The 18,653-nt window shown below is 37.2% G+C and overlaps 3 protein-coding genes and 1 pseudogene across 5 annotated transcripts in view; 1 reads left to right on the top strand and 3 right to left on the bottom strand.

The window, feature by feature from the left end:
* Positions 1–15: 15 nt before the first annotated feature.
* LOC145464767 (uncharacterized) overlaps positions 16–18,653 on the bottom strand; it is a 57,517-nt gene continuing 38,879 nt past the window's right edge. Inside the window, exon 3 of the transcript XR_014041454.1 lies at positions 16–172. The gene's annotated coding sequence lies outside the window, so the exon portion shown is untranslated. The remainder of the gene's footprint in view (positions 173–18,653) is intronic.
* On the bottom strand, positions 2,808–10,276 carry LOC145464772 (p53 and DNA damage-regulated protein 1-like; annotated as a pseudogene). The gene is made up of 6 exons (XR_014041456.1): positions 9,916–10,276; positions 9,202–9,348; positions 7,826–7,907; positions 6,656–6,733; positions 5,393–5,473; positions 2,808–4,965 (listed from the first exon to the last, which is right to left on the bottom strand). The product of XR_014041456.1 is annotated as a p53 and DNA damage-regulated protein 1-like (transcript).
* LOC145464761 (uncharacterized) lies at positions 9,339–12,152 on the top strand. 2 transcript variants are annotated; one of them, XM_081448552.1, is made up of 2 exons: positions 9,339–9,442; positions 10,902–12,152. In XM_081448552.1, exon 2 carries the CDS (start codon positions 10,968–10,970, stop codon positions 11,673–11,675), a length of 708 nt encoding a protein of 235 aa, XP_081304678.1. In that variant the 5' UTR covers positions 9,339–9,442; positions 10,902–10,967; the 3' UTR covers positions 11,676–12,152. The 2 variants fall into 2 exon arrangements, with proteins under 2 accessions (XP_081304678.1, XP_081304677.1); XM_081448551.1 differs by lacking the exon at positions 9,339–9,442 and adding an exon at positions 10,286–10,411.
* LOC145464760 (uncharacterized) lies at positions 12,478–18,644 on the bottom strand. Its single transcript, XM_081448550.1, has 6 exons — positions 18,545–18,644; positions 17,912–18,006; positions 15,762–15,912; positions 14,143–14,393; positions 13,446–13,588; positions 12,478–12,764 (listed from the first exon to the last, which is right to left on the bottom strand). The coding sequence occupies exons 1-6, from the start codon at positions 18,611–18,613 to the stop codon at positions 12,637–12,639; spliced, it is 837 nt and encodes a 278-aa protein (XP_081304676.1). The 5' UTR covers positions 18,614–18,644; the 3' UTR covers positions 12,478–12,636.

Here is an 18,653-nt window from a genome sequence, read left to right as displayed (position 1 = left end):
GGCAAATGTAAAATATACCTCAAAAAGACCCTGTCCACACTACCCCGGAGAAATTTGAAAACGGCGTTTTCACCCTGAAAACGCACCAAATGCATGTTTTCCGTCCAAACTACGCCGGAGAAATTGAAAACGCAACAATCACCGGTCATTTTGGATTTGTGCTTGAGGAAAACTCGGAGAGGAAAATCATATTATCATTGTAGCTTCATTGCTTTCGAAAAGCTTCGTTTCCAAAATGTTTCTCGTCCACACTAAAACAAAAAGCCGGCTTTTTCAAATTCCTCCGGTTTGAAGAACGTTTTCAAAAAGCTCCGTTTTTGTGACGGATTAGAGTGGCAGTTCATAGCCAGCTTGGCACGTTCTCGAAGGGAGTATGGTGCTAGTTAATGAAACTTTATTGGTGCCTGGTGGGGCCATGTCAGATTGGGATCTACAAGCAGGGAAATACTGCGACAAAGTTGAGTGCTATAATCTGAAAGTGATGAGTGAACCGAGAAGGCTAATGTTCCCGTTAACAAGATCACTATCAAGAAAAGAGGGCAGCCACTGTACTTTTTGAAAGGCTATACTCTTCGAGTTTTTAAAGGAGTCTGTCTGTCTGTCATGCACTAATTGAGAGCAATCGACGCTGTTGTTGTTGTTGTTCAATTTGAGTATGCCTGGCTCAGTTGACACTCATTTGTATACTGACAGCGTGATTCAATTTGAGCGAGCGACGCATTTTTTTTTCTATATATATATAACTTTAAATATTAGTATTACCTGATGATTTTTAACCGTGTATAAAGAAATGTTAAATAAAATAAATAAATAAATAAATAAATAAATAAATGCTCTTGGTACGATTAGTAACACATGAACTTTGAGACTTAGAGTAAGATCAAGATTCGAAGCAAAGCGATGAAGAGATACGCTCGAAATATAAGCTTTACTAGCTCGCTACAGTGGTTAATTTACCTTTATCAACAATAAAAACCAGCTGTAATTAATTCCCATCGTTTCGTTATTTTTACGGTGCTATTAGAGGAGAGTTACTTACGGTGCGACTACTCCAATCAAGGCCACCCGACAAAATTTTCTACAAATTTAACAAATAAAAATTTTGGAGGTTAACAATAGTTTTACAACAAATGAACTATGTAATCAAGCTGTTAATTTCAAAGGCAACAGATTCGCGGTCATTTTGATTAGTAACTACCGTAAATCCTCGAATTAGCCCCCTCCCTCCGCCCCTTAAATAAGCGCCCCCTTCGAATAAGCTCCTCTCCTATCGATCAAAATTTAAAATAAGCGCCCGCCCCCCTCAAATAAGCCATCCCTCCCCTCCGCCCACTTTATGGACAAGTAATGAAACAACAAAGGATGTGTAGTTTTCGTCGTGTAGTATTAGATTTGTACACTGTTTCAGTTTGTGAACACGTCCAGTTTGGAAAAAAATTACAAGTACTAAAGGTGCCGCGATTCAAACTTCAGGATCAGCTTTTAATGCTCATAAACAGCTTGCGTTGTTGTTTACGCGCAGATGATGTATTAAAAAATGATCATGTCAGGCCACGATTTGGTAAAAATTTAATAAGCGCCCCCTATCTTCTCCTAAATCTGAAAGAAGCGCCCCGAACGCTAATTTGAACTTTTAATTTAACTTTTAAAATGCCAGTGGTCAATTTGCAAAGAATTTGCTTAAGCGGCCTTGGTCGGGGTAGTCGCACTGTAACAAGTAACAACGTTTTAACAAGTTTACAGTATTGTTTCAGATTTCAGTTTTTTATTGTTTTGCACTATTTACATTTTGTTCACAATCAATCTATTCAACAATTAGATTATGAGCTCGAGATTTCTATGAGGTGATAGTTGATTGGGTCGAAGGCCGAATCAACTATCACTTCATAGAAATCGATAGCGAATAATCTAATTGTTTTAGTAGAATTCTTACTAAAATTTACTTCAAATAACGGTTTCCAATTATTTCTTGACGTATTATTGAACCTTGCACCTGAAAAAGATCGCTCCGATTGAATTGTCATTTAAAATTGAGTTGTGTGCGCGCTCGCATCAGTTTTTTCAATAATTTCAACTTTTTTAAAAGTCAAGAAACCGTAAATGTCTTTCGTCCAGACTTCTCAGGAATTTAATTTAACAAATTGACGTCAGTTTTTTATGCTTTGTAGTTAACTGCGGAACCACTCGCCTGCGGCTCGTGGTTCCACAGCCACTTTGACAATGTTATGACGCAATTTATCATCAATAAGAGGACAGACGCATAAAAATTTGACGTCAATTTGTTGATGTCAATTGACGTCAAAATGGTCAAACGCCGGGAATAAATAAGGGGAAAAGACGCTGTAAACTTGCCGTAAACAAAGATATGTGGATTTTATTCAAAATTACGCGAACTTTGTCAATAGCTTTTCTCGCTTTTTGATAAACTACTTAAAAAAGTCGATAAAATGTCATTGGTTAAAAAGTTGACAGTTTGACAGCTGAAAGTTGAACTTGAAAGCTTGCATAAATTAAAATGTTGTCCGTCTGTACTCTTATTGATGATAAAAATGAGCCAATCAGCGCGCGAGAATTTAGACAGTTATTGTAAAATAGAATTTTCACCAAAATTTTCCTCCAAAACTTTGGAAAAACGAAAAAAACCTCGCCATTTCGTAGACGACCTCCAGCCACTGCACACTAATAGCTGATAGTGTTCAATGGCTCAGCCAATCAGATTACAGCATTTGCATTAGTATACTAGTAGCATTCTACTAAAAATGAATATTACATCATATTTATATCGTCAGTGTTCCCAATTAGTACAGCCTAAACACATCAAAATAATCTGATTTATTTTGTTTTTATTTTTTTACTTATTCAATGACGGGCTCTAAATTGAACACTTTGCTTGACTTAAGTTCTACTGAAAACACGCCTCATTTCTTTAGTGTGGTAGTTATAGCTTTTAATAAACATCAAATATAGATTTGCATTTCATATCAGGTAATATTTACCACTTTAGGATGAAAATTAGCGATATGAAAAGTCAATGACGTTTCGATGACTCCATGTCATCATTATCGAGTTCGAAATACATCTAATATATCAATCACGAAAGACCGTGTTTGACCACATTTCCAAACACCGAGAAGAGAGTTGAAAATACGACGCGTGGCGGAGTATTTTTGACGAACCACGAGGTGTTTGGAAATGTGCTCAAACACTGTCTTGAGTTTTTGATATATCTTCTCAATCAAACCTAAAACTAAGGAGAAAACTTAGAAATAAAATCGTAAAAATCTATGCTAATTAAGATCAGATATCCAAACACCGTCACCGTCATGATTTCCTTTGTTTACACTCGATGAATTATTAATGTATTTGAGAAGACAGAATTCTACCATGTATTCAAAACTTGATAAAGATGATATGGAGTCATCGAAACGTCGTTCACTTTTCATATCGCTAATTTTCATTCTTTAGTGCTTAACGAAAACTTTTATTACTATTAAGTTTTTTGTACAGTAAAATTACATTATAATCATTTATAACATAGATAGGACCCTGGGCACGCTCTGATTGGTCAAAAACCCATGTTTTATCAGAGTATCTATTTATTACAATTTAATGGCAATTAAATCTAAGTCTAAAGGCATACACAAACAGGCAAAGCCATAAGGATAATCTGTGAAAGAGTGGAACACTCCATGCGAGACAGACAGTATAAAACATAGAAGAAGCTTGTTTTATTATTTTTCACCACATTACCTCTAGATCATAAAGCAAATGAAGAAGCCTGAGCCGTGCATTACACTGTGATAAAACACTCCGGACAGTGTAATACACGGCTTAGGCTTCTTTATTTGTTAAATAATGATTAGTTTTTTAGTCGGAAGCGGAGGTTTCGAAAATGTGCAACACCATGCATTCTCTGGCCTACAAATGCAAAAATAAAATATTTTGTTATCATAGTGATTTTGAATTAATTGGTGTTTGTGATGTGTTTCAATATTACTGAAGTTTTGAAAGAAGAATACATGCTATAACATGACGTTTTGGCATCATCTTGTTAACGACGACAAGATGATTCCCAAACGACATGTTATAGCGTGTATTTTTTCTTTTAAACTGCTTTTCTATATCTTCTTTAATCAGAAGTAAAAAAGGTTATAACGCAACCATGCAAACCATGGTAGCCACAGACATCACTTTTCAAAATTCCCCGACTTTTCCCTGATAAAAATAGCATTTCCCTGAACAAATAAATACTAAATGTCAGATCTAGTAGCGGCTTCTAACGTGAAATTACAGCCGTCCATTCCATTCGTTCATTAAGACGGATAAGTTTTCAACAAATTTTCCTTCTTCACTGAGGAAAAATAACCTTGAGATCACAGTGACCCCAAATGTTTCTTCCAGCCTTCAATGGTATAAAATCAGTCATGTTAATTACTTCAGTGTTCCCCGATTTTTCTTCAAAATATCAATTTTCCGTAACTCAAAATGAAATTCCACGACTTTTCCCTGACTTTGAAGAATTTTTTCCCCTGACCATTTCCTGACCTGTGGCAACCTTGCAGACTCACGAGCCAAATTTTGAAATACCAAATAAGCATAGCCTTTCATTGGTCTATTCTCTGCTACCGGCTTTTTACGAGAGATGGAAGATTCTCTCTGCACGAGCCAGGATCCTTGCACTTGATTTCTACAGGCGTCACGTGTCATGCTGCAGTCTTCATATCGTCTTCACAGGAAGAAAACTGTCTTGTGTTTTACTCAGCATAGAAGCCTTGTTACCCCTCACAGATTATGAGAAAAGTTCTTAAAACCTCTGCGCTGTTTATTCGTTTTTGATCATAGCTTGATCATGCATGAATACTTCAGAATCCAAGAGGTGGTCATTCAATGCTTATTAAGGCTTTAGATTCTGTAAATCATCTTGTGTCAATGCAGTAAGGTCAAATCCTTTCACTTCAGGTAATCCTTGAAAGGAAACATGTATATAGCAGAACGTCAGTAAAATATTGAAATAATCTTCTTAGAATATTCTTAGAAGTACAAACACAATCATTATTAGAGGATAGCACTGTTTTTTTTTTTTTTTTCCGAACTTCAGTTGTAAAACACAGATAATGCACTGCATTACAAGGACCTTTGTCCATGACTGTACATGTAGTTCTGGTTCCATAACGTGAAAACTTTCACCAGGTTTAATCTACTTCATGTACATGTAACTGGGGTTGCTTGTATTTGATGGAAGAATAACTATAGCAGCAAACATGCCCTATTCTCCATCGTGGGGCTAAAAGGAATTGGCGCAAATGCAAAGTTCTATATTTTGATAGCCTGAAGCGAGCTTGTTTGAGTAAGGGAGCTTGTTTGCAGGCTAAGTTGTTGATAGTAAACTAACCTTCAAGCTCATGAAGTTTTGATACTTTTGGTTTGAGGTCTTTCCTCAGTCTGCCTATTTCCTCATCTAAGTTTTTTTGATCTTAGTAGAAGGAAAATTTCACAGTTAATAAAATAAATATTTGGTAAAATAGATACTACACAAATTGATATTGATATCAATGAATGAAAGGTTGCATGGTTCTGACAGAATAATTTGGCCAGCATCTGAATTAATTTTTGGCCAAAATCTGTTATCTTAAGGATGTTCATGGCAAGTTTGTACGTATCCTTACAATACATGCAATTCAAGTGCCATGTCATAATGAGTGCATGTACACTGTATGCTAAATTAAATAGACAAAGGAAAGTGATGATGGTTACTATTAATACTGCTATGACTTTCCATGGATTTAACAACCTTGAACTTTCAGTGACCCCCATATTGCTGTTGATAGATCACTGAGTAATTACACTGATTACTGTTTTTGTATGTTTTGTGAAAAAAGTAAAAAATCAACAGTATGCATTTTCAAAGGCTGAAATTTTACTCCCATGGGTCATAGAATTCTGCACTTTTGAGCTGTTTGCCTCCCTGTATGATGGTTTCAAATATCTCTTAGGGTAGAGTTATATAGAAAGGATGATACAATCTGGCATCACTAATTTTACAGACCCACTTACACAAAATATTACAGAGATGGTTTGCACCTAGACCACGAGTAGTCCCTCTTTCGCTTAGTCCATTGTGCGTGACGCGAAAGAAAACTGTGAGAAAAAAATGGCTGTGTGAAATCCTGGGGGCGAGGAGCGAGCATCAGCAAGATGGACTTAGCGAAAGAGGGACTACTTGTAGTCTAGTTTGTAGCTGTTGACATATCAATGTTTTTAACCAAAACCCCTGATAATAACACTGAGTAACCTACACCAGTTTTTCAAAATCAGCAGGGCTGTCATTATGGCCCTAACCCCTTGCACCTGTTACGGCTGAGTATTCTTGATTTTCCCTTGATGCTACAGGTGAAATTGCCTGTCGTTGATAGAATTCACCCATAAAGTAACAAATTTGCTACAGGTGTGGTGAATAAAGCTAAAGGTGACTAAAAACTTATGACAGCCCTGAGCAGGGTATTTTTTTACATGCTTTATCTCTGAAACAAAGTTGGTGACTCCCACTGTTTTGCATTTCTGACACAAGTAATTCATTATTGAACTGCAGTAAAAGTTTGAAAATAATTCTGTGTGGTAGATAATTTCCTTAATAATTCTTTTAATTTGCTCCTACCTTGTTGTAGCATTGATTGTATATTAGAGCTTGGAAGCTTTAGAAACATACTTCCAAAACACACCCAAGACTTGGAAGCTGAAAGAGGATGAAAAAAGTAAAATCACAAATAGAAAAACAAAATAGTAGAAAAAAAACAAACAAAGTGACTAGTAAGTGTCGAATGGAAATATTTAGCACTGCTGTGCTCACTGGTGACAATGAATGATCAAACAAATACTGTATGTCAATTGGAACAGAAACTTGTTAATAATCCCAAAAGGTGGGATTCAAACACACATATGCTGCAGGTTATAGGATTGTTTTTCCTCTTTTGCTCTTATTACCTGTAACAACGTAATAGCCTTCCTCTCAGGGCTACTGCTCTTGTTACAGCTATCTCTAATGACTTACAGGGTTGTTTTCTCTCTTTTTGATCTCTTTAGACTATGCCCCGTAATAATATACAATGAAAGTGGTCGTTAATGCGTTCTAACGTAACAGGTCAACTGAAAAAAAAAAAGTCTACTGAGCTGCTGTTGAAGCTGTGGAGCAATCTGTTGCCCAGAAGAAGTAATTGAGATAGTGGAAATGCACTGAAAAGTGATCTATAACATACATGATCAATGTTGACTTGGTCTCCTCCAGAAGGATTTAGTAGCAATGCTCCACCAATTAAACACAGAAACTTTCAATTGGTGTAAGTTGTATCCTTTTCCCAAGGGATTTCCCTTCCTCCCCTCCTGGAGGCTTAAGCGTTAAACTGAATGTCCAGCATGCAGGCTCAGAATAGCATTAACTCTGTACTAATCTTGCAATCTAAATTCTTTGGCCATCTGGTAGCTTTGGTCTAGACATGTACCCTGCAATTTTAAAAATGCTTATGTAATAACATTTCACCATATTTCTTCTGTAAAAGCATTCCTTTTTGACCTTCCAATAAATTTGTAAATCAATGACAATCGATGACAGTTGATACCAATCTAGTATAAAACACAAATTTTTGTGCCATCAGCGGGTCATTAATTTCCGATATGAATCAACTGCCATGGATTGTTATCGATTGTTGATTTCATCCCTTAATCATGCTGGGATAAGGGCAGTGGCTTAATTCAGAGAAATAGCTGTGTAGTGGACTCTCAGTGCGAGCAAGAAGAAATTTTATTGACTGACCAAACATACACTGCTTACTTTTTAATCCACTTGAATCTTCTTTCTTCAGATCCCGCAGAGCCTCCCTGTTGGTATTTCTCTTCTTATCAAGTTCTACAATCTTACCAAACAGTAAAGTGGAATTTAAATGTGAGGATAGCATGCAAATCTGATGTTATCAAAATAATAACAAGAGAGAAACAGAGATCCAGGCTAATTAGAAGGCTTGGACATTGCAGTTGAGCAAACTCGTGAATTTTGCCCAGGGTGCTAGCATGAAGCGACAATGAGAGACAGTGCAGGTTAATAAGAGGGGAGAGGGAGCATTTTAATTTAAATTCATGTGTGGAACACAATGCAACACGTTATGCACAGGAACAATTTGATTACTGCGTCTTTCAATAACATGCGGACTCTGAAATTCAAAGCTCAACTGACAAAATGCGTTTTTCGTTACCATCAATCAAATGTTTGGTGGCTCCTGCCAGCTTCTGAATATGTTGTCTGAACTGTGCTCAACAATTTGATTTGATTACCGCGAACTCGGCAGTAGACGGAAGCTGGGAGGAGCTGCTGAACATTAGATTGACGGTAGTGAAAAATGCATTTGTCGGTTGAGCTTTGAATTTTAGAGTCTGCATGTTATTGAAAGGCGCAGTAACATGGTGACTACCACTTTCATGTTGTCACGAGGACTTGTCTATCTGAAAAAGAATCTTGATAACTACCAAAACTCAGAGGGACATACCTTTCTATTCAATTTAATGTATATCTCAGGCTCAGAAAGGAGAAACAACATCAAACTAAGTGTTAAGATTACCGACATCTTACCAACACGTTACCGACTTCTGACTGACAGAGCAACGATTGTCGGCTGACAGTCGGCCATCTGTTGGCCGACCATTGGTCTGTGTTTTGGCAAAAACCTGTTAGCAAAAAGTCTGTTGTCTGTTGGACAACAGTCGACCGACAGACAGCTGAAATTTTTTTTGGGGGGGAGCTGTTCTTCACAGTTACCTAATTTTATTTCTTACAGAAAAGAAATTTATTGAAAAACTGGATAGCATTAAAAAATATATCAGTATTTGGATCTTAAGAGGTCTGTCCATCTATCGTAAGGTGACAATGATTAAATCCTTTCTAATCCCCAAATCTGTTTAAACTTTTGCTACCATCGACACTTAATGAACTGTTGAAACAATTAAATCAATAATTATTCAAATTCTTGTGGAAAGGGACAGCTAAACAACGTTCCCTGTGTCAAGTTATTTGACTCCTTCGACCTTTGCATGCCTGCTCCAGGCATCCAGTTATCCTGCAACACTGAGCAGGCAAGGCCTTTATCAGAGGGACCAGAAAATTCTCCGCCTATATCAACAGTATCAAATTGTTGACGATACGAACTTAGTTTTCACCTGGTGCTTGTCTTCCATTATTTCTTGTGCGAGTTCCTCTAGTTCGGAAAATCTTTGAAGCGCGTGAGAAGTAAGCCCGCCATCCGCCATTTTGAACTTGTACTTGTGCCCAGTTTTTCTCGATCGGCAGTGTCAAGCAGAGAAGGCCTGAGAAAGACAGGTATTGCTCATGAAAGAGCGCGAAATTTGTACTTCGAGGCCGTGTCCGAGGCCGTACTACCAAAGTTTACACCAGAAAAAGGTAAATATTAATATACTTCGGTACTCTCTACCAGGCCAGGAGTTCGCGAGAATGAGTAGAAGTAGATAGTTACATTAAAATCGAGTTCGGTTGCGGGTAGACTCTCTGCTGAGTGAATTCTGCACACCGCCATGTTTTCTTTTTCAGTCGGTCGATCACAGAACGAGTCGCTAAAAAATAGTTAAAGTTGTCTGGTGCATGAAGTCTCAAGTAAGCTTAAATACCGATAATGGTAAATGGTTTTCATACCATGATCATGATGGAAAACACACCAGTTTCTATTTCCCTACAAAGGGCATAATGGGGTGGGAAATGTTTTGTCTCGGGAATTAAGGGTGATGGACAAAACACTGACCCCTAGTCCATGGACTACCCTAATGGACTACCGAAATGGACTACCCTAAAATGGACTACCCCTAAAAAATACTATTTCAGATGAGTGGTATGTTAAGAAGCTGCGATTTAATATATACTTACACTGCACCGAGGATGCTTTTCTTCTCGTTGCGCATCACCTTTAGCCGCCATTTTGAATAACTATACTGAATAAAACAACCGCTGAACAGAAAACGCGTAAATTTCCACATAATTATAGTCCAGGCCAGCCAAGAATACTACTGCTTCCACTCCACTCTGAATTTTTGTAGCGTGGTCGTTGGAATTTCTTGCTGTCCCATAGCTTTATCCTCATTCCCATTTCTATTTCATTTTGATACACTCAGGAAAAAAACCAGAAGACTAGCTGCTTCTGTGCCATAATTTTCGGCACAAACCAAGCAAAACAAATCATGAGTAACATCCTGAAGATCACTTCGTCTGTTCGAGAAAGACTGAGCTATTGAGAATAGTTGATTTGATTTGAGTCTACGCTTTTTGTGTACAGCGGTTGTTTTATTCAGTATAGTTATTCAAAATGGCGGCCGAAGGCGATGCGGAACGAAAAGGAAAGAAAAGCATCCTCCGTGGAGTGTAAGTATATAATCGCAGCTTCTAAACATACCACTCATCGGAAATAGTATTTTTTAGGGGTAGTCCATTTTAGGGTAGTCCATTAGGGTAGTCCATTTTAGGGTAGTCCATTAGGGTAGTCCATTAGGGTAGTCCATTTGGGTAGTCCATTTTAGGGTAGTCCATTAGGGTAGTCCATGGACTAAGGGTCAGTGTTTTGTCCATCACCGGAATTAAGTCTTATCCATCCAGTCCATGGGAGGTCTTTTTGGTTTTACCTTCCCCTCACCCATCAAATCCCCTGGAATTTCCAGTTTAGCTTCATATTTTCCTTTAAGTGTTTTTCATTTAGTCCCCTTGGAATTTCCAGTAAAGGTTAAGAATCTAATCCCACCACTGATGCATCCATTGGGAGTGGGGAGGGGTAAAGATGTCTTCTGGAACTGCAAAATTCAAGCATATCCACACTTGTGTCGTAATTCTTTAAATTATCTTATTTATTGACATACAGAATGCAGCTTTGCACAACTGAACACTGGACAGGTATTTGACAACCACAAGTTATTAAACACAAGCCATGGAGGTTGTAGTAAGCACATCCCTGGAATCAGTATCCTCAAAGAAGTCAATAATTCTAAAACCAGAACATCAGAGTGATGTGAAGGTAGTCTTGGTAAAACACCATCTTACATCATCCGGTGAAAAAGAAAAGGAACCCAAAGCAACCTATTCTAAGGCAGATGCCCTGTCTAGGGCCTGCAAGAGAAAGAGCTTCGAAACCGCAGGCACAAAGGAGAAAAATGAGCAATGTTTCCCTGTTAAGAGAAGGAAATCAGTGCCACTCACAGGATCAATGAAACCCTCAGTTGCATTGGCTCAGGATTTGGTACATCACAATTCCAGTTTTGAAATTGGAAGAAATATTTATGACATGCGACAAGGTGGTGGCAAGAAAATTCCCTCAAAGGAAGACTATCAAAGAGCAGTGGAGGTCTTACATGTACCATCAACATGCATAAATGAAGGTTTGGATTTTCCGAAGGATAACCAAGAACAAGATGAACTGGTTCATGATTTACAGGATTGCAATTTGCTACCAAATTGGTTGGGTAACAGAAATAGGGAAAGGTTGGTGGACTCAAGCACAGTTAAAAGTGATGGGCATAAATCTTTGTTTTCTTTGTACGACCTGGATTTACCAGTTGAAAACAATGCAAAATGCAAGTCTTTATTTGAGACATATCACATAAATAGAGTGAGTAAGTCTATTGTTGATGAAGTATGAAACTATTCAGTCTAAAGTAATAACACGGATCTCTGGCACATCGTTTATTCTTATAGTATTTACATGTTTGCAGTAGTTAAATGCTACTATATTTACAATCAAATGTGGAAAGTGGTCCTGCATTAGATTTTTCACTTTTTATTAGTTTTTATGGTATTTTATTTTGTACAAAATATTATTAAATATATAAACAAAATTACAAGTATTATGAAGGGACTGGTAACTACATTCCAAAACATAGTGAAATTCATTATGGCTACAAACTTTAATCCATCACTTCCTTGAGCTAAACCACTTCTTTTTAATAGTTGAATATCCTGTTCTGTATATCTCTCCAATATCAGGTCCAAAAACCCAAACTTTTCTTACTTGAGCAAAATTTAGTCAGGGAAAAAGATTGCCATTAGAAACTGTAACTTTAATCAATTAGATACACGTGGAGACCCTCTGTAACAATGAAAATTCTAGTCAGTCATTAGGCTAACAAGGCTACCAGTAACTTACTTTGTGAGTTTGAATGTACATGTACATGTAGTTAGTTCTGTGATACAGTGCTGATCAAACAGATGAATTTGGCTAACATGTTAACATCCTTCTTGCTACCCAATTCAAGCTGAGTCATTTTGGTGCTCGGCAAGCCTATGATGTCCAATCTTAATGTAATATTAGTTCCAGGACAATTTCATAACTTGGTCAGACAAATGTCTGATTACTGCCTGTTAATTCCATCACTGAAATAAACTACATGTATATGGTTTAAAAGAAAAGTACAGCATTGTTTACCTACATGTATAGAAGACGACTGGGTAGTGACAATGAAACTGTAGTTGCCTTTTTGGCCATCATTAGCTTAAGTTAGGTGAATGGATGTTTTTAAATTTCTACATCAAGACATCCTCAAAGGCATAAAAATAAGGTAGTGCATACATGTATGATATAATTTTTATTAAAAACTGAGCTGTTACTGGATTGTCTGATATCGTACACCCTTGGTTTCATCAAGTTTCATGCCAGCCTTTTTCTTGTAGTCCTCCTGTTGTCTTTCTCTCATAATTCGTTGCATTTCAAGCAAATCGTTCTTGCTCATTCCTGTAAAAAGCAACACAAAATAATTAGGTGCAAACAGGAACTTTGCATTTATACCTGAAAGAGTCTAATAATCGTCTTGTGTGTGAAACTTGTTGTGAGTAACTGTAACTTAAGCCAGTGAGTAACTTAAAAGTCTTTTTTGCTCTCCAGGTATTTGAATTGAACATTCCTTCGACTGAGTGGAGCAATATTAACAATTTTGACTCCTACAGTTCCAAGCTTACATTGTACTTTAAATGTCTGTCTTCTATTGCCATAATTGTCCATCTAACTAACCTCATCTCCTTGCTCCACACTGTAAGTTTTGGATCGTTGTTTCTTTCCCTTTGATTCATGGCCTGCAGGCTTCAGGCTTGGGCCAAAAATCAAAGGGGAAAAATGCGGTCCATAACTTACAGTCTGGACCTCAAACTTGGTTAGTAAGATGAATGTGTTCTTGTCACTGGTATTAATATTGCCAGGAGATATTAAGTTGTCCTTTAAATCTTTGTTGAGAACTAATGAAAAGAAAAGATTTGCACTAATAAAACAAGGCCAATTATGATCGAAAATTAATACATAAATGTATAATAACATAATGATCCTGGAAATTTTAGCAATCAAATTGCATCAAATAAAGCTGGAAAAATCTCAGGTTTTAGTAATCCATCTTGCAGCTTCCCTGAGTTCATCATCCCTTACCAGGTCTTGTTGGTCCAGAGTGTAGGGATTTATGTCGGAGTTCATCATTTTCAATGGAGAGCTGCTGCCTTTGTGCTTTTTTGAGAGCCTTTAGCCTTCCCTTTTTTCTCTGTTTGGCTTCCCACTTTTCTAGGTCATAAAATCTATAACAATGAAATGCAAAATTTTGTATGCAATTTCATACTCTTACAAGGTGAATAAGTGACACTGGACCTCAGCAATCATAAATTTCACTCCATGGTTATGATGGGCTTAAAATCTGAGATGTGTACCAAGTTTTTCATTCCTTACCTCTATATTTCTGGAAGGACTCTGATTAAATCGTTACCTATGTCAATTTTCATTGTGGGCATGGGTACCCAGTTCATCCAAACCATACAAAAATAGCTTCCAGGAAAATAGTTTGCTCCAAGGCATACAAGATATTGAATGACTTTGTCTATTGTTGACTTGAGTTTGTAGTAGTTGACTTGAGTTAATACCACTTTCATATCAAGGTTAACCTTTAGCACGCTTTGCATATCTAGAATTATTGTCATGTGACAATGACACGAATGTAGACCTTATATTTTTTAGTGTTTTGGTTGCCATTTGGATGTAAGATTTTGGTTTAGTGGAAATACAGTCGAAATTTCATGATCACTTTAGGCGACATTGCAACCATAAATGAAACATAATATGAAGAGATTGTCTTTACTTTTTATGTGGCAGTGTAACAGTGTTGTAGTCCTCTGCAAAGGTCTCAAACATTTTCTTCATCTCAAATCTGGGAAAGACTTCAGGATTGATTTTCTTCACTTCTTGTAGCCACAGATAAAATTCCTGTTGTTTGTTGAACATGTCACTGTCCACCAAGATTCCATATTTGCCATATTTCTCTTGGTTCACAGCTAATTTGGACTTCTTTTCTTTGTTTCTTTTGTCTTTCTTTTTTCTCCTCTTCTTACCCTGCAACATAAAGAGTGTTGCAATCATTTCTGAAAGGTCAAGGATCTTGTGGAAAGTCAGAGAGTCCACTTTCTGGTTGGCTTAGATTGGAAGGGCACCAGAGTGACAAGCACAAGGCTGGACAATACAGGTCTCAATAAATCAAAATAATCAAGGAAGATGGACCCTCAAGTGACTCATATTTGTAGAAATCTGTAATGCTGGTTGCATCCTTAAAGTTTAACTTTTATGATAATAATATCCTCTTCAATGTAGATATTAATTTAAATCAACTTAGCATGCGGTCAACACCAACTTAATAAAGTGTATTATCGTTTGTTTCACGATGTAGTCACTTGAGATGTAGAATGCGACATTTCGACTGCTTACTGCTAGTCTTCTTCAGGCGATAAGGTTGACTGATTGCATGGTATCATTTATATCACAAAGGTCGGCTGTGATTGGTGCATTTCGATCCTCCGAGGGAACAGCTACTCACCAGAACAATGGAACAATAGGAGGATCGAAATGCACCAATCAAAGCCGACCTTTGTGATATAAATGATACCGTGCAATCAGTCGACCTTATCGCCTGAAGAAGAATAGCAGTAAGCAGTCGAAACGTCACGATCTACATCTCAAGTGACTACATCGTGAGATAAACGATAATAAACTTTATTATTGCATCTACCACGATGAATAACAACAACCTTTTCCTCGACAAACACCAACTTATATCTGCATGACAGTAACCAACTCGAAAGCTCATTGGCTACTTTGGTCACTGTACACAATTAAATATTGTTTCTTCTAGTTAATTTCTATCTGTATTTATTTTTCCTATATCATTGTAAACCATCTTACGTTAAGTTGTTTTTTCTGTAAATAGTGTGCGATAATAAAACTGAGTTTTCATTAGGAATACTTACAACTGTAACTTGCACAAAATTATTGAGGTGTCTACCAAATGCTAACTTGGTCTCTCAAAGGGTAAGTCAAATCTTGTGTGGTTTGTTTGACTCAGGTTCTGAACTTCAAGGAAAATGCTTACAGACAAGTTCCTATGTTTGAATTGGTTGAACTTCTGTTGTTTGGCAAATTGTGGTGATTGACTTGAGTTAGAGTGCACCTTGCAAAAGGTTTTTAACAGTAATCTTCCACTGTACATGTAGATTTATTTTACCAACCCACCATGACTGAATCATTTTACTTTAGTTAATTTCTATGCTGGATGTGTGAGATCTGATCAAAAGGACTAAATGTGGCTGCCAGGGGCAAATTTAGTACACTGACATTGAACCTCATGTCTCATATTGACTGTTGTAAAACAGACATATCTCTTGTTTGTAATGTAAACAAAGAACAGAAAAACACTGGTATACACTGTACCTGATGCGTCTTCTTTTCCTCTTTCCCCTTAGCTTTCTCGTGTGTTTTCTTGTTTGTTTCTGAGTCAGAAGATTCATTACTGCTGCTGCTTTTTGTGGAAGAATGTCTCTTAGATCTCCTCTTTTTGGATTTAGAAGTTCTTGATTTTTTCCTGCAATATAAAATAACTAAATATTATGTCTCTCTCTGTGCAATGCACAAGATATGTGCAGATAGCTAGTATACTGTAAACTTCTGGAAGAAACGACCCCCCGAAAATAGTAACTCCCGAAAGTAACATTGAATTATTTGGCTGCTAATAAATCTCAAGAGAAGCAACCCCTCTGGAAGTAGCGAGCCCTCCAAATCCCCAACCCCAACTCCCCGAAAAAAGTGAGACCCAGGTTCAACAGGATATTTATTTTTCCAAACAATAGTCAGGTCAAAGTTATGTATGATCACTTGATTTAAGGCACTCAATAGCAAGGAAAAGTCTGGTATCACTTATGCCATGAGGGGTTGTGAAATGTCAATTTGGGCTTCATCAGTTGTACTGTTTTAAAACAAAACCCATATAATTTTCATCAAGTAACAGGAAAGGACTATAGGAAAATTTGATTCAATACCAATTTCAACAGGAACGTATTATAAGGAGCATTTCTTCAAATTTAAATTGAAAACACGACCATCACACCAAGATAATGTTACCGCAGACTAACATAGCAGTACGTCATGAAGTAGAAACAGCTTATGGTATCTGAAAAGCTTTCCTGCTTACAACTGACAACACGGTATAGACATGAAGAACCCACCCATGTGGCAGAAACGTAGATTTAAACTGGAACGAAGAATTGTTTCTCATGTTTTATAAATTTAAGAACTGTTTTTACCAATTTCCATTGTTTATTTTGAAAAAAGAGCTCAGTTCTACAAACTTTATATAATGTGTTTTGCTCCCTGAAAGTAATTACCCCTTGAAAGTAACAACCCCCCAAAGTAAACAGCTCCAAAGGCTGCTAATTCTCAAAGTAATGAGGGTCATTACTGTTGGAAGTTTATGGTAAGTTAGTCTTTTCATAATTAATGCTACTTTCTCTATTAAGGGGTAATTATATACTTCACAAAAAGAGGCAAAACAGCAGCTAAATAACAAGAGCTTGAGCAAGGTACATTGTATCAAGGTCAAATGTAGATATATACATCACAATTTGTGTAATAAGTTATATGCACAATGTAAAACTGCCATAGAAAACACTGGATAAATTGCTGGATTTATACTCAAGATATATCATCCATTTGGGACAAACTTTGGCAACTGACGGTAGTTCATCTGATAATTTGTCTTTGCATAAATACAATGAAACCCCGCCTTACAGTCACCTCGCTAATATGATCACCACGTTACTACGGCCACTTTTTTATGTCCTGGCCAAACACCCATTCATGTACATTTACTTAGAAGAAAACCCCATTAGTGTGGGCTCCCCTGTTACTATGGCTAATGGCCACATTCTGAAATCCCAACCTGTACAATCCCATATAAACTTATTCCGTTTATACCACCACTCGAACCAGTTATGTTCATTTTTCCAGTGTTAATATTGTATGAAATGATTGAAGTTTCATTTTTTTTTAAAGATTATATCTGCATTCCGGGTGCTTATTAAAGAACATTCATTTAGAAGATAGCGCAATTGTGATATATCTTATTAAGGCATCATTTGATTTAGACCAGTCATGAAATTTGGTACTACCTTGTTAATACAGCATGGTCTGTTGGTGACCGTATTAACGGGGCCACATTGTACAGGCAAACAGATGAATCATCCATCCAGGCAAACTATCACTGGCAGTAGTTTGTCCTGACAGGTATCAATGAAAAGTACAAACATGTACTTGAAATACTCTAATAACCACCCAAAAACGTCAGTTACTTAAAGCAATTTGGAGGTACCGTTACAGTAATACAGTTAAGAAATTTGTTTGCAAGAAACTGGGTTGTCACAATGTTTTAAAGTAGGCAGATTTGGCAACTTTTTTTAAAAATAAAATTGACTCCAGTCACCCAGACAAAAGAGAAGAAATGATAACAGAGAACATCCAAGAAAAACAGTTTTAACAACTGATAATATTTCTATTTCTGACCCATTTGCCATAACAGTGTTAGTTACCTTACTGGGCTATTGCTACTAGAACTGCTTGATGTTCTTGAACCTCCAGAGCTTCTTTCACAGCTTTGGCTACGCTTTCTAGATTTTCTTTTCTCCTACAAAGAACACACATGATACTACTCAGAGTAGATTGAAAGGTGACCAAATCCTGCACTTTGATTGATTACCAGAGTACGCAAGAAGAGGATATCGTGCCCACTTAGGATTACATTTTACTGTTTTGTCCCAAAAGAAAATGGTGCTTCATGAAGATGCTAATAAGTGGCCGGGTATTCTGGAGTTTAGCTTCGGTTAGCTTGAAGAGCACTCCGGTTAGCCAAAATTAGCTCAGGTTGCTTGCGGTTAGCCTTCATACTGGGGTTTATTCGACTTCAACTCAAATAAACTATAAGTCGCTTCAACCTGCAACCTGCAATCTGCAAAATTCAACTGCCGCTTTCTGATCTCTTTCTGCTTTTAGTTCATCTCTTGGAGAAAACATATGTACCGTAAGTAAAGGCTCTCCTTGCAGGGTGATCATCAGGTGGTATATATAGTGAGCCATCCTGGTAATAATTATATTAAAGTAAACTTAAAATAAGAACTTAGTAACTCTGCGAAGAAGCAATTGTGCGACTGGAACAGTGGACTTACTTTGGTTGCTTCAGAACTTTTAGAATTCTTGCTCGATCGACGAGGGCTTTCTTCCCGTCTGTCCGCCATTATTGGTCGTGTGGGGCCTGGATTGGCCTGGATCGATCAG

This window comes from Orbicella franksi, chromosome 13 (genome assembly GCF_964199315.1).
Source record: "Orbicella franksi chromosome 13, jaOrbFran1.1, whole genome shotgun sequence".
Lineage (NCBI taxonomy): Eukaryota > Metazoa > Cnidaria > Anthozoa > Scleractinia > Merulinidae > Orbicella > Orbicella franksi.
Note: the sequence above shows the minus strand (reverse complement) of the source record. Positions and strands in the feature narration are given on the sequence as shown.